This window comes from Cyprinus carpio, chromosome A17, assembly GCF_018340385.1.
Source record: "Cyprinus carpio isolate SPL01 chromosome A17, ASM1834038v1, whole genome shotgun sequence".
Classification (NCBI taxonomy): Eukaryota; Metazoa; Chordata; class Actinopteri; order Cypriniformes; family Cyprinidae; genus Cyprinus; species Cyprinus carpio.
The window spans coordinates 9579429-9592129 of NC_056588.1; the positions used below are offsets into that span (position 1 = coordinate 9579429).

Here is a 12701-nt window from a genome sequence, read left to right on the forward strand (position 1 = left end):
TTTTATTTAATATGTGTAATTTTAGTTTGTATTTTATTTTATTTTTTTATTTTTTTTTTTGCTATAGAACTACAATTGTACTTTGTAAATAATAGTTTAATTACAATTTATTTATTTATTTACTTTCATGTTTATAAAAGGTTTATTTGACCCCTTTAGTAGGTTTTTTTTTTTGTTTGTTTGTTTTTACTTCCATAATATTTGAGGGAGGGGGCACAGCGATACAATTCTGCTTAGGGCAACCATTTGGCCAGCAGTGGCACTGCACATGAAGAATCAAAGTTCATCACAAGTAGCTTTTCCACAAGCTGAAGTATATTCTAATATACAGGAGTCATTCATGCAAACACAAAACATTGTCATGGTAACACATGATACTTAGATAATGCAATAAACATTCATTAAACAACAGAAGATGTAACATAAAACCAAAGTCCCTTTAAGGTAAGTCATGTCACTCAGCTGCCATCTTTGAAACGCCTCTCGGGCATGTAAGTGCAACTCCAATCTCTTTGAATGGGAAAACATCAAATTCTCCAAAACTGTTCACCAAGCTTAAGATTAAATTTCATATTTGAAATCACCAATGAAATCTGACAACAACTGTATCATAAATGTTGTTTCTTTGGTTCAGATAGCATTAAAATTAGATCAGCCAGTGCGCATGAGCATGTCTCAGAACGCTGTTTCTATAGCAAACGGGACTTCTTGGCAGCTGCAGTGACGCGATGACTTTATCGTTTAGCTATTGGCTCTTTTACTCAGAAGACGGGGCTTCTTTCGATAGAGTGGTCATATTGAGCATTTTTCCCCTTTCAAAACTATTAGAGTGACACGTCTTGGGTATTCTATAGTCTTTATTAAAACCCGAATGTAAATAACTAATAATAAAAACTATTAAGAAACTTGATTATTTAAACAAAATACTTTCAAATGTGGAGTGTCACACAGTGAATCTGGGAATATAATTTTACAGTTTTTGACTCTAAATTATACACTGATATGTTCTTTTTTACTTCTAAAAACTGTACAATTAACAGTAATTACTGCAAAGTTATAAAAAATGTCTGGTTAGATATTTTACAATTTTCCCCTGTATAAAGTAGTACTGGAGTATATAGTATAGTACCTATTAATAGTTTTTTTTCTGTAGTGTTTTTACAATGTTACAGTTATTTTACATTACAATCATTTTCAGTGTGCTTTGAGGAGCTGATAACCGATAACTGATAACACTGGAAAAAGTGTGAAAATCTGTCAAAAATATCAGTCGAACTGATTATCTCAACAGCAAACCAACCAACCAACCTCAAACCAATCAAGAGGATATTAGAAATAGATCCGTACCTTAAAGCCAAATAACCATCAGAATATCAGGAACACACCTCCTACTTTAACCAGCCACCCATCTTAAGCAATCAACAAAGGGATTTTTGAGGAGGTGCTTGTATGAAACTAGGAAGAGAGATATGTTTGCAGTGCTTCTGTATGGCCAAATACTTCCAGAGCATTCTGCAACAGATAGGTAGAGAGAATTAGATATTTTTTTTTCCAAACTAGATTTTATCTAAAGGTTTTAAAGTGACATTCTGGTCTAATCCAATGTCCATAAATGAATTGTAGCTTTGTTTGAGCTGTAAAAAAAAAAACAAAAAAAAAACATTGTACTTAAAGTGTGTATATAATCTGAAAAAACATTTTTAAAAAACATAATTTTATATATATTACTGAGAATTTTGGTTCATATTATTTGATTGTGTATATCATCAACATTGCTCGACAGCGCTCGACAATAAGGACTGATAATCAAGACGTGTGGCTATATTTCACAAGGGTCATGTTCCTACAAGTACTACTGATTAATGGACCTCACCCATGTTTTATACATTTATTTAAAGTTATGATGTCAACATTGTTCAAAACTATGCCCTTGAAGAGAGAAGGGACACTCCTTGTCCTTATCGACTGTTATACAATAGACCTTTTTCACAAGCAAAGACTGTGCAAATTAAACAATAGAAATGTTAGCATTGCTTTCTTGCACTTACTTTAATTTGCGATACAATCATCATGTATTATATCAAATTGGGGTTGTTCAAATAAATGTATATTTTTTAGCCCAGAGTCGATTATTAATAAATAACTGGTTTTACCATCTTAAACGTGTCGTATTCTCCGGGTTTGAGCGCAGCAACTAGACAGCATTATAATGTCTATTAAGATAAGACATTAAAACGGTGTATACAAACCCGATTCCAAAAAAGTAGGGACACTGTACAAATTGTGAATAAAAACAGAATGCAATGATGTGGAAGTTTCGAATTTCAATATTTTATTCAGAATACAACATAGATGAAATATCAAATGTTTAAACTGAGAAAATGTATCATTTTAAGGGAAAAATACGTTGATTTTAAATTTCATGGCATGAACACATCTCAAAAAAGTTGGGGCAAGGCCATGTTTACCACTGTGTGGCATCCCCTCTTCTTTTTATAACAGTCTGCAAACGTCTGGGGACTGAGGAGACAAGTTGCTCAAGTTTAGGAATAGGAATGTTTCCCATTCTTGTCTAATACAGGCTTCTAGTTGCTCAACTGTCTTAGGTCTTCTTTGTCTCATCTTCCTCTTTATGATGGGCCAAATGTATTCTATGGGTGAAAGATCTGGACTGCAGACTGGCCATTTCAGTACCCGGATCCTTCTTCTACGCAGCCATGATGTTGTAATTGATGCAGTATGTGGTCTGGCATTGTCATGTTGGAAAATGCAAGGTCTTCCCTGAAAGAGAAGATGTCTGGATGGGAGCATATGTTGTTCTAGAACTTGGATATACCTTTTCAGCATTGATGGTGCCTTTCCAGATGTGTAAGCTGCCCATGCCACACGCACTCATGCAACCCCATACCATCAGAGATGCAGACTTCTGAACTGAGCGCCGATAACAACTTGGGTTGTCCTTGTCCTCTTTAGTCCGGATGACATGGTGTCCCAGTTTTCCAAAAAGAACTTCAAATTTTGATTCTTCTGACCACAGAACAATTTTCCACTTTGCCACAGTCCATTTTAAATGAGCTTTGGCCCAGAGAAAATTCCTGCGCTTCTGGATCATGTTTAGATATGGCTTCTTTTTTGACCTATAGAGTTTTAGCCGGCAACGGTGAATGGCACGGATGATTGTTTTCACCGACAATGTTTTCTGGAAGTATTCCTGAGCCCATGTTGTGATTTCCATTACAGTAGCATTCCTGTATGTGATGCAGTGCCGTCTAAGGGCCCGAAGATCACGGGCATCCAGTATGGTTTTTCCGGCCTTGACCCTTATGCACAGAGATTGTTCCAGATTCTCTGAATCTTTGGATGATATTATGCACTGTAGATGATGATAACTTCAAACTCTTTGCAATTTTTCTCTGAGAAACTCCTTTCTGATACTGGTCCACTGTTTTTCGCCACAGCATTGGGGGAATTGGTGATCCTCTCCCCATCTTGCCTTCTGAGAGACACTGTCACTCTGAGAGGCTCTTTTTATACCCAATCATGTTGCCAGTTGACATAATAAGTTGCAAATTGGTCCTCCAGCTGTTCCTTATGTGTACATTTAACTTTTCCGGATCTCAGCTCTCATGAAATCCAAATTGAGCCAATATTTGGCATGACATTTCAAAATGTCTCACTTTCAACATTTGATATGTTATCTATATTCTATTGTGAATAAAATATATGTTTATGAGATTAGTTAATTTTTCCATTCCTTTTTTTACTCACAATTTGTACAGTGTCCCAAATTCTCATTTATCTCATGCTGAAAAAACAAAACAAAAAAACTTAAAACCACCCTAAGATGTTTGGTTGGACTTAGTTGGTTTAAGCTGGTCTCCCGGCCTGGCTAGGCTGGTCAAGCTGATTTTAGCTGGTTGTTCCAGCTAGTCTCCCAGTCTGACCAGCTAAATAAGTGGTCAAAACCCCTCTAAAACCAGCCTGCTGACCCGCTATGACCAGGCTGGAGGACCAGCTAAAACCAGCTAACCAGCTTAGGCTGGTTTTAGCCTGGGCTTTTTTTTTTGTTTGTTTGTTATTTTGTTTTTGTTTTTTTACGTTGACAATTGCCTTGCCTAGTTCAATGTTTTATGTTCAAATGGAAGATCACACATATGGTAGGCTATCATCAAAGGCTAAATATTACATTTGTAATGTTGATTTTTGTTTTAGGTTTATATTAAGTTAGTTTTGTAGAGTATTGTATAATGTAATATAGATGTTTTTAATTTTTTTTTTTTTTTGTCAAAAATGCAACACCCAATATGGCCGCTCAATCACAGGAAGCCCCGCCTTCTGAATGAAGGAGCCAATCACTAATCGGTAAAGTCAGCGCTTCACTGCAGCTGCCAGAAGCCCAGTTGCTATAGAAACAGTCAGCGTTCTGAGTCGTGCGCACTGGCTGATCTAGCCTGAATAATAAGCTTTTTATAACGTTTTTTGAGCAAAATAAACAACATTTATGACACAGTTGTTATCAGATTTCTTTGGTGATTTCAGCTATGAAATTTAATCGCAAGCCTAGTGAACAGTTTTGTAGAAATTAATGTTTCCCCATTTAAAGAGATAGGAGTTACACTAGGATGCCGAGAGGCGTTTCAAAGATGGCCGCCAAGTGACATGACTTGTCTTAAAGGGACCTTGGTTTAATTCTGTTGTCAAAATTGGCTGCAGCCCATTGACATAATGCAGGCAGAATTTTTTTATGCTGCAAATCAAAGCTGGATGTGACAACATGAGGACTGTGAAAAAGGCCTGTTTTGCCACACTGTTAGCCTAACTGTTTTAGACCCCAATTTTTTTTAACTTGGCAAATCTTCCCCTCCACAAACTCTTAGTCAGTTGAGTGTGTCTTAAGGATGGGTGATACCGATACGATACCGATACTTTTAATGGCCAGACAGTATCGTCGATACCGATACCGATACGATACTTCGAAACTGAACTTTTAAATTATGAAATTTATTAAATTACTAAGACTACAATGGGTAATTGTAGTCCATAGGCCCATAGACTTACTTCCGCATTGAGGAAAAAGGTGGATAGGCCTAGTTAAACTATGGTCACTTTAAGAAAACCATGGTTCATTTTCATAAGGGACTGCCAGTAATAGGCTTTTGCATGCATAAAATTTAACCTTTTTATTCGGAGAGTGTATGATTTATATTAACAATACACAATAGAACACGAGCAATATGAACTTTTAACGTTCAAATTTAAATAAATTTACTTCACAAACTAGGGAAAGCTACAATTTCAATATGTTTACTGTGAAATAACTCAAACATATATGTTTTTTTCTGCATTGTTCTAGGCTGCTGTTCCCAAAATCAAATGCTTTCTTATGATAGGCTACTTTTGGGAAACGCAGCTCTATTTAAAAGCACTGTCAGAAGTGAGTGAACGCTCTGATTGATTCTGCCTTGCAACATTTGGGTGTGTTCAGATCATAGACTGCATAAAAACAGGTTCAGATGAGAAGGAAAATCCCTCCCACACGATTATTTGCTAACATAAGTTATTCGTCCAATTTAATGCATATTGTACGCATTATATTTTGTTAAATAAACAAAATCACTGGTAAATAAAAACACCTTAGTATCGATATTTTTATTTGAGTATCGATACTTTCGATACGATTCGCCCATAGTGTGTCTGTATTTGCGAACACCTGAGCTGACCTGTAATATTACTCAACCTGTCCTGTTGCCACACTGCACCCACATAAACAAGCCTATGTTCCTCAAACTCACATCCCGCTCAGTAAAAGTGGAGTTTCAGTTATGGAAGAGCAGGTTTTTCAAGTCTCCAGTAGCCATTGAAAAGACGCGCCCGTGGCTCCGTTACTCCACTCATTCCTCTAGACGAGAATAGCGAGATCGCGACCATGACAGCAGCCACGCAGCAGATGTCGAGTCTGCCCAGCGGACTCCGGATCTGTACCACCGTGCCGGACATCCTCTACCTGCCCGAGCTGGTGCGTGAAAGGAATATTTAATGCTCAAAAACAGTTTTATCCTGTTTTTTGTAAAAATTTTATTACAAAATTATTATTAGGGACCACTTAAACAGTGTAAGACTTAAAAATATTTGTCATTTTCTTAGCTTTGTCAATAAAAAAAAAGGAGCAAAAATTTACTTTTTTAATCGTTACGGCATCTTTAAACTGCAGCAGCCTATAATTGAAATTATAATGGTAAACGTTTGTAAAGATAAGCTATTGTTATTTTATTAAATTAATTCAGGTTTTGGAGTAAATAGATTTCTACAGTTCAAGGACAAATTTGATACGGTATGTGTTTTTAAAACATTATGTAACCTACATATTATTATTGGTGGTTCCGTCTCAGTTTTATTTAGGCTATTTATATTATATAGGAGGATGGAACGGTTGGAGAGAAAGGGTTATTATTTACTCAAAAATATTTTTAATTATTAATATTTATTTATTCATTTATTATAGGCTATAGGATGTAACTAATTGCTACTTTCTAGAGGTAGCTATCAGTTCAGCACCTCCACGACACCGAGGTTACTGAGAGGCACACAATACAGTTCACCTACAGAACCCATATGCTTGAATTAACCTGTAAGAATGGATCAAAGAATGGTGTTTGAAAGAAAGAGTTTGTTTTGTGGTTCTGGTTCGTCTGGTCTCCGTATAGGAGCTTTGAAGGGCATGAATGTGAACTAGGGTCATGTATCAGAAGCTCAAATGAAAGGCAAGATGAGTCTGTGTTTGTTTGGAAGATTAGTGAAACAGACAGAGAGAAAACAGAAACGGTGACTGTGTCTGCGAGCGTTTTCTTTAGCTCCTCTCACTGTCTCTGTTCTTGTTGGCCATTTAGGCTCAATACATAATAGGTCGCCGTGATTTTGCCAAGTAAGACATGTTCCTGGATCAACATCTTTTGATGATCCTGGATCAACATTATTGTCCAAAAATATAGACTTAACCCATTCCTACCCCTAAACCTAACCCACCCATAATTTATTCCTAAAATCAGTGGGAAATGACAGCTGATTAACAAGTGTATAGAAGCACCTAACCTTGATTGTAAGCCTAAAACAGATATTTCCTGAAAAGTTATATCTCTATTCTGATTGGTTGATTGGAATGTTGTTCCAGGATCAAACATGTTGTAGCTACTTGGTGAAATCACACTCACAGTGTTAATAATGTAGATATAAACACGCCTGGTCTTTTTTGCCTATTGGGGAAATTAAGTGTAGGTTTGCACATTACTGATTGTGAAAGACGGTTTTTATGAAAGGATTTCTTTGCTGGTTTATGTATGGCTACTGAAATATCACGATAGTTAAATGACATAGTGCCCTTTTGTGTATAGGCAATTCTTCTCGTGAGAGCAAATTAATCCATGGGTGTAGAGAAATGCATGAATAACGTGCTATCGTAAGAGGAGAGTTATATCGCATCGCATGTTGTTCAGGTTTTGTTTATGTTGAGAATGTAATTGAAGATGCACAGTCATTATTTATTATTTATTTATTCATTTGTTTGTTTAGAGTGAAAATAACCCAAAAACGTGAACCACAATATAAGCCTGACATTATTACAAAATAAACATTTATTTATTTAAATAATATTAAATAATTGAACGTTACTGCATACTAAAATTTATTTAAATTGATTTCCAGGTCTTTTTTCTATTTAAAGGGCATTTCCCTCTAACCTTATTAAATGCATGCGTCATCTTTCATATTAAATTCTTATTTTTTTATTTTATTTTTTTTATAATTTCACTTAATACTATAATAAGACATGTGATGTGATGTTAAGTGACGTGACTTGACCAATGATGTGGCCAAATATGGTGTCCTATACTCGGAATGACACTATAGGGCTGTTGCCAATCAAATGAAATCAGTATTAACAAAACCAAACATTCTACTGCAGAAGAAACAGAATCAGCTAAAGTGGCGTTTAGATGCATTTACACAGACAGTTTAATGAAGCTGAAATGTAGCATGGATGCATTTACAGGGAAAAATTACAACATTTTGGTGTTTTAAATCATTATTAGCAGACTTATTTAATATACAAATATGAAATGTTGGAAAAAATGCAAAGATAAGCTACTTTTAAACATAAAAGTAAACCACCAGTAGGTGGCAGCAAGTTTGTGTCTTTTACTGAGTGAGTCATTAGGAGCTCGACTTCATGCAGCACTGCGCAGACCGATCATAATCTGACTTGAAGCAGTGCATGGGGTTAGAAATTTTGTCCGATTTGAGACGGCGCTGACGCCACATGACTGTCATGTGTGGCATCAAAGTACCGCGAGAGCGTTTCGAGAGCAGCCAGCTGACTCAGCCGCCGCAGTTTCTCCAGAGCGACTGCAGGAGCACTGATGACGACACAGTTGTTTCACGATTGGCCAGATTCACCACATGACAACGATCACATGTGTTTCGGGTTTATTCTAACCTTTTCAGTTACAATAATGTCCACAAATCTGTGTTTTTAGAACGGTAAAAGCTTTTTTACTGTAGTCACACTGTTGTATTGAGTTTATCATGCTAAAAGCACCCCCACTTTCAGTATTTAAATAGTATATGATTGTTGAACTTTATTCTTGAAAAGATGGCGCTGTATTAAGCAGTATATTAAAAAGTGTTTCTGTTGCTCATGAAAACGTTTCTGAAATGTCTGTGTATTTGACAAATGTTGCATTTAATTCACGTCATCCGTGATAAAGTATGCAAACACCGCATAAGTTGCCTTGTCCAAATACCCACACTTGCTGTCTTTGCACTTGATCACTTGATTGCTTATATGACGTATTTCCTGTATAAGTGTTCAAGTGAGGATGAAGACCACAAGTGTGTCTACAACTTTTCATTACCTAATGGGACACACTTTAATTTGTGGTGCTTCTAATTAAGTGATAAAAAGCAGTTACAAATGACAAAATAAATGTAGGCTACTCACCTTTGCACCAATAAAACGTGTTGCACTTTGTTTTACTACCAAATGATATGTAATATCTAATTATTATTAATATTTAACTTACATTTGAAAGTTTTCCGTGATCTCTCGTGATCTTTGCAAAAAGTCTCGTGATTTATTTCCATAACATGATGGGATACACTAAGCCTTGAATAGTGTTATGGTTTATTTCTAGAGATTGTTTGGATTTAGTGTGCTTTTTGTGTGATTATTTAGTGTCTGGCTCACGCACTCTCAAGTGGCCAAGACCGCAAGTGTGGATATTAGGACAAGGCAAGTGTCACTAACGGGAGCAGAAAGTGTCTGGCTTGACCATAGACTGTATAAAAACATGGACGTAGTGTCCGTGACGTCACCCGTAGATTCCTGAAGAGCGTTTTTGAAATGCAAAGTGGGTGGAGCGGGCCGTCGCCATCTTGGCAGCGTATCACCGCGCGTCTCTCCCTAGGCGGGAGCTGGTTGCTGAAGCCACGCCCACCTAGTGCGACGGCAGTGTCAGCAGCGGCAATCCACCTGTCACTCAAGTGGCCACTCCCTTAATTATGCAGAACTTTAAGGCTTAATATAATTTAAACGGATTAGTTATAAAAAAAAATTAAAAAAATCACCCCCTTCACAGTTGTCATGAAGGGCAAAATTAGCTATATAGACCAAAATCATTTTTTGAACCAGGCTGTAAACATGTTTTTTTCTGCTGTAAAGTTGGGCATTTTAGCATGGGGAGTCTATGGGATTGACTCCCTTTTGCAGCCAGCCTCAAGCGGACAGTCGATGAATTGCAGGTTTAGTCACTTCCTTGTTGGCTTCACAAGAGAGAGCGGGAGGTTGCTGCTTGGGCTTGATGTGTCTGTTTTTAACTCCGCCCCTGACTGCAAGCATGTACTCTCGTTGATCGCCACCAGTAGCTGTGCACCTATTGAGGCATTCATTCAAACGATTTGTTCAGATGGCTGATCAATAGACCACTGGATCATCGACTCAAATGATTAATTCAAAAACGCAAATTATTAAGTAAGAAAAACACCGCTGTGTGTGCTCAGAGATGCGCGACTGCTTTTCGTTAAACAATTTGAGCAAATATAGTCAGCACTGAAAATATTGTACTAAAATGTAATAACTCCTCGTAATAACTCAATAATAACTCCTCGTTTGAACTCTTGTATAAAATCAATGTCAAATTTGCAAACGTGGTTTTCACAGAACACTAAACTCTCTTGGTCGTGTCATGTATGTTATAAATATAAAAACTACATGTTTATCGCAGTAGGTTTCTTCTATGTACAGTTTTTTTTTATTTGTTTTGATTTCTCCATGAGATTGTCTGACACTCAACTGGTGCAACCTTATAGCGGCGCCTATTGTCAATACATTATTCATAATCAATCACCGTTTACACGAAATGTAATAAAATCTGAATCATTCTCCCCGAAATTTCGGTGCTTGCTTCCCCAATTAGATGTTTTAATCAGATTAGTTGTCCGGTCGGGGAAGTAAAATTCTCTTTCACTTGCCCCATCAAAAAATCCACTTTAATTTAATTAAATATATATATATATATATATATATATATATATATATATATATATATATATATATATATATATATATATATATATATATATATCCGAATATAGTATTCCAGAGCATCGTGTAATAAATTAGTAGGCCTAGATTTTTGTTATTTATAGTCGAGGAGCTGTTGCGTAGGCCTATGTGAACATTTCAAATGTTTATCTGTGCTGGTCTGGTGAGCTGTAATTATGAGAGAAGCTTTGTATGAGTTTGTATTGTTGTGTAGAGACACATTATGTTGAAAACATTAAACAGCTAATTATCTTAATTCAAGGTCTAGTCCGATCATTTGGATGGTTGCACTATAGGTATGCACAAATTACCATATTGAATTTGCATTTGTGTGTTTGTCCCACAGGTGTTTGGAGGGCTGGTATGGATCCTGGTGGCATCCACACATGTGTCAATGGCTTCATTTTTGGAATTGACCCTAATTATGACAGTGCCAAACCCTCAAGGATGGGTGATGTTTGTATCAGTCTTCTGCTTTGTGATGACTTTCCTCTGGCTCATCATCTTTGCCTGCGGAGGACACAAAAACAGTAGCGGCTGGGCTACAGCGGTGAGCAGAGAGCAGAATATTCTCTCTCTCTCTGTGTGTGTGTGATGAACTTGCTTTGATTAGGATTTCTGTGTGCAGGACTTCTTGTATCACCTGATTGCTGCTGTATTCTATCTGAGCGCCTCAGTGATCCTGGCCAATGAGACTATCGCCATGAAAGTGTGGACCTCATCAACAGTGATCGGATATCCCTTTAAGTACTATCAAATCGACATTGCAGCTGTGGTAAGGACAAAATACACACTGGTATTTGTTGATACTGAATTAATTTTTCATGCTCATTTCCCATTATATTTAGGTTAACTTTGCCATCATCTAACGCTCACTTAAGTTAATCTTTAAAAAATACTTTTAATTTGTAATAATCTTTAGCAAATCTTAAATTAAATTCCATTTTTGAACATTTAAAAACTGTTTAAAGTTTTTAAAACTTAAAGTAAAGCTGTTTAAAGTTCAAATGTTTAGCTGAATTTTTACCCTCTCTCTCCCTCAGGTGTTCTCGTTTATTGCCACATTGCTGTACTTCATCCATTGCATCTTTTCTGCTATGCGATGGAAATCCTTTTAATCAAAGAATCTGAGCAAAAGAAAATCAATTGGACATAAATGGTTTAAAAAATTGAAAATAAACACTGAAAAAACACTGGGGCTGAAAAACAAATCACAGGGGTCAGTCCTGTGCATGCCTTCTACTCAAACAACACAAATCATGATGGAATAAACCCACTTATACTTTTAATAATATATTATTCTAACCTCATTACTTTTCTAATGATGATACTTTTAAATGCTATCTGTACTAGTACAATGATACCCAGTGTAGATGTGGATGGAAGAAATATTGTGGGTTTTGTATACTTGTACTTTTGTAACAGATAAATAATTTTTTGTATATTTAGGTACTCCAAACTATGAACAACATAATATTTTAATAAAAGAATATGAACTGGACAGAACTCCCTGTGTAATTAATTACTGAGTCTCTTTATGTATTATTTTTGTAATTAATTACTGAGTCTCTTTATGTATGACATAAGTCGTTCACTAACACATTTGACAATGTGTAGATTCTGGCTTTTAAATGCTTGTATGTGAGAGGCTAATCTATTATTTTAACATAAAAACTCCAATAGCATAAGTCACTCCAGCACTCAAAGTTAATTCAAAATATTACTAACTAAATTACACCTATGACTATTCTGTATATTCAAATCAACCGACCAAATCAGCCATATATACTCTTTAAAATACCTCATACAATACTTTTGCATTTAATTAATGTTAACTCCATTATAAAGCTATGTGTGCAAGACATTGTTACATATAAAACACTGATGTACTATATAAAGGGTTGCTCACATGGAACAGGTTTTTGCTTTGCATTGCTTTTCCATTTCCATGTAAACATGAGATGGATGGGCATATTTGATCATTGTGCTTTTCATCAACTTTTAAAAAACCCACCTCTAGTCTTACATTTTTCATGGCCGTAATCCAGTCATTACAACATGAATCCATGCTACAAGATTTCTACTCTTGAGAGCAGAACTTTTAGCC

The 12701-nt window shown here is 36.1% G+C and overlaps 1 protein-coding gene across 1 annotated transcript; it reads left to right on the plus strand.

Moving 5' to 3' along the window:
- Positions 1-5869: 5869 nt before the first annotated feature.
- LOC109056282 (myelin and lymphocyte protein-like) lies at positions 5870-12095 on the plus strand. The gene is made up of 4 exons (XM_019073493.2): positions 5870-6016; positions 10941-11144; positions 11223-11369; positions 11638-12095. Exons 1-4 carry the CDS (start codon positions 5927-5929, stop codon positions 11710-11712), a joined length of 516 nt encoding a protein of 171 aa, XP_018929038.1. The 5' UTR covers positions 5870-5926; the 3' UTR covers positions 11713-12095.
- Positions 12096-12701: the final 606 nt, after the last annotated feature.